The following is a 1,946-nucleotide window of genomic DNA, read 5'->3' as shown; positions in this document are numbered from 1 at the left end:
AGATGGTATGACAAGAAGGTGAAAGTAAAAGAGTTTGCCGATGGAGATCTGGTCTGGAAATTGATTTTACCGATTGGGACTAAAAGTTCAAAGTTTGGAAAGTGGTCTCCTAATTGGGAAGGTCCATATCGGATAAATCAGTCTGTTCCTGGTAATGCATATATTTTAGAAACCCTCGAAGGGGTTGTGTTTCCCAGAGCGTTAAATGGAAAATATTTAAAGAAATATTATCCTAGTATCTGGATGGATGCGTAAAAGTATAAGTGCCAATAACAGTACTATCGGCTAGAATTATGCAAGAATGCCAATGTCTCATAAAGTGCCGATACAATAAATAAGATTACACGTTCAACAAGGATTGGATAGCTAATATCGCACGCAGGCGAATCTGGTCGGCTTCTTCCATTTCTTTGATATCGTCATCGGCAACACCCTCCACAGGCTTGAGTCTTTTCTTCATGGCCAAGGCTTTGCGAGCCTGGATGTCTCTTTCTTGCTGAAGGGCCTTGATGGCATCGGGTAGCTGGCTTTCTTCTTGTTGGGCATGAGTTAAGGCTGCCTCGACTTCTTTCAATTCAGCCAATAGAGCCATCTTCCTTGCTGATAAATCTAAGATTTTCTGCTTAAGTTCAGCGCCCAAATTCTGCAAGTTGCCGATGCCCTTGTGCTTCTCATCGGCAATCTGTTTCAGTCGTAGCATCTCTTCCTTGAGTTGAGCCTGAGCTGCTCTATCGGCAATGCGCTGAGCAGCCCGTTGATATTGCAGTTGGCGGCTTTCTAAGTGAGCTGCTGGGAAAAGTACTTCTTCAACATTGGCAGGGACCTGGCCACGAATTGTTTTGAAAATTGCCTTTGCGGGGTCCGAGTCATCTACCAGTTGGGCGGTACCTTGTTGTAGCAAGTTCAGGAGGGTTTCCAACTTGGATTTAGTCTCTGCCGATATTGTTCCCAGTGCAAGGGAAGAACTTGTCTCCTCTCCATCGTCGTCAGAAATGTCAATGGCAAAGGAAAATAGGCTGTTCGGGGAATCTTGTTCCTGAGAGAGAGAAAAGGAGATCAGTTAGGGGTAAGTATGAGTATTGTAAATCAGCTAGGTTGATCGGTTTACCTGTTTCAAGGCAATTTCCTGTGCTTGACTGGAGGAAGCAACCTGGAGTATGTCATGTGGGGGATCGGCTGAGCTTGCCGATGGGATATCCTCTGTGACTTCATCGGTGGTGGGCTCTTGAGGTATGATGACCAATGACATTGGGGCAGGTGTAGGGATCGGCATAGACCTTTGTCGTTTTGGCTGTGCTTCAGTATCTGTTAAAGCTTTGCGCTTTGCTTGGGCATCGGCAACGATTGGCTGGGGGGCATCGACACTTGTTGGTTGTGAAGCTTGGACATCTGGTACGTTTGCCGATGTACCCAATTGTTGCTGCAAAACAAGTGTAAGATATGATATTTAACAGATAAAATGTAAAGTCAAGAAGCTACCTCTGAAGGTTCATCGAAAGAAGTGGTGCTTGATATCGGCGGAATTGCCGATGACGATCCAGTAGCAGCTCTTACCCCCTGATGATTAAGGTTAATACGGTTTGTGATCGGCATAAGTAAAAATAAACAAGGTTGTTACCTTAAATGCTTTGACCAAGGTTGTAGCAGCAGCCGATGGAGTAGCCCTGGATGTAGCCAATTTGGACTTGGAAGTAATGGTCTTGGTACGAATCTTCTGGTGGGTCAAAGCGGCTAAGGTGGGAGCGTTGTAGCCGATCGGCGATGTTGGGGAAACAGGTCGAAGATTGAAGGGTTTCCCACTTTTGCTCACCGATGGTGCTGGGTTGTTAACCTATTACAAGAGAGTCAGTTACTGATATATGAAGGGAAAAGCAGAAGGGAGTTAAAAGAAACTTACCGCGTCGTCAGGGATGGCATATTCAGGGTCGATCATGTGCCGATATGTG

General features: G+C 45.6%; 1 protein-coding gene across 1 annotated transcript; it reads right to left on the bottom strand.

The window, feature by feature from the left end:
- Nucleotides 1-326: 326 nt before the first annotated feature.
- On the bottom strand, nt 327-1,739 carry LOC136539177 (uncharacterized). Its single transcript, XM_066531118.1, has 4 exons — nt 1,619-1,739; nt 1,480-1,557; nt 1,109-1,420; nt 327-1,036 (listed from the first exon to the last, which is right to left on the bottom strand). The coding sequence occupies exons 3-4, from the start codon at nt 1,271-1,273 to the stop codon at nt 341-343; spliced, it is 861 nt and encodes a 286-aa protein (XP_066387215.1). The 5' UTR covers nt 1,274-1,420; nt 1,480-1,557; nt 1,619-1,739; the 3' UTR covers nt 327-340.
- Nucleotides 1,740-1,946: the final 207 nt, after the last annotated feature.

Source organism: Miscanthus floridulus, chromosome 2, assembly GCF_019320115.1.
Source record: "Miscanthus floridulus cultivar M001 chromosome 2, ASM1932011v1, whole genome shotgun sequence".
NCBI lineage: Eukaryota > Viridiplantae > Streptophyta > Magnoliopsida > Poales > Poaceae > Miscanthus > Miscanthus floridulus.
This window is presented reverse-complemented; position numbering and strand designations above follow the sequence as displayed.

Coding starts and splice junctions, on each gene's coding strand:
- LOC136539177 (XM_066531118.1), bottom strand. CDS start 1,273: ATGCCGATCCCTACACCTGCCCCAATGTCATTGGTCATCATACCTCAA. Junction 1,037..1,108: donor AGGAAATTGCCTTGAAACAG/GTAAACCGATCA, acceptor TCTCTCTCTCAG/GAACAAGATTCCCCGAACAG.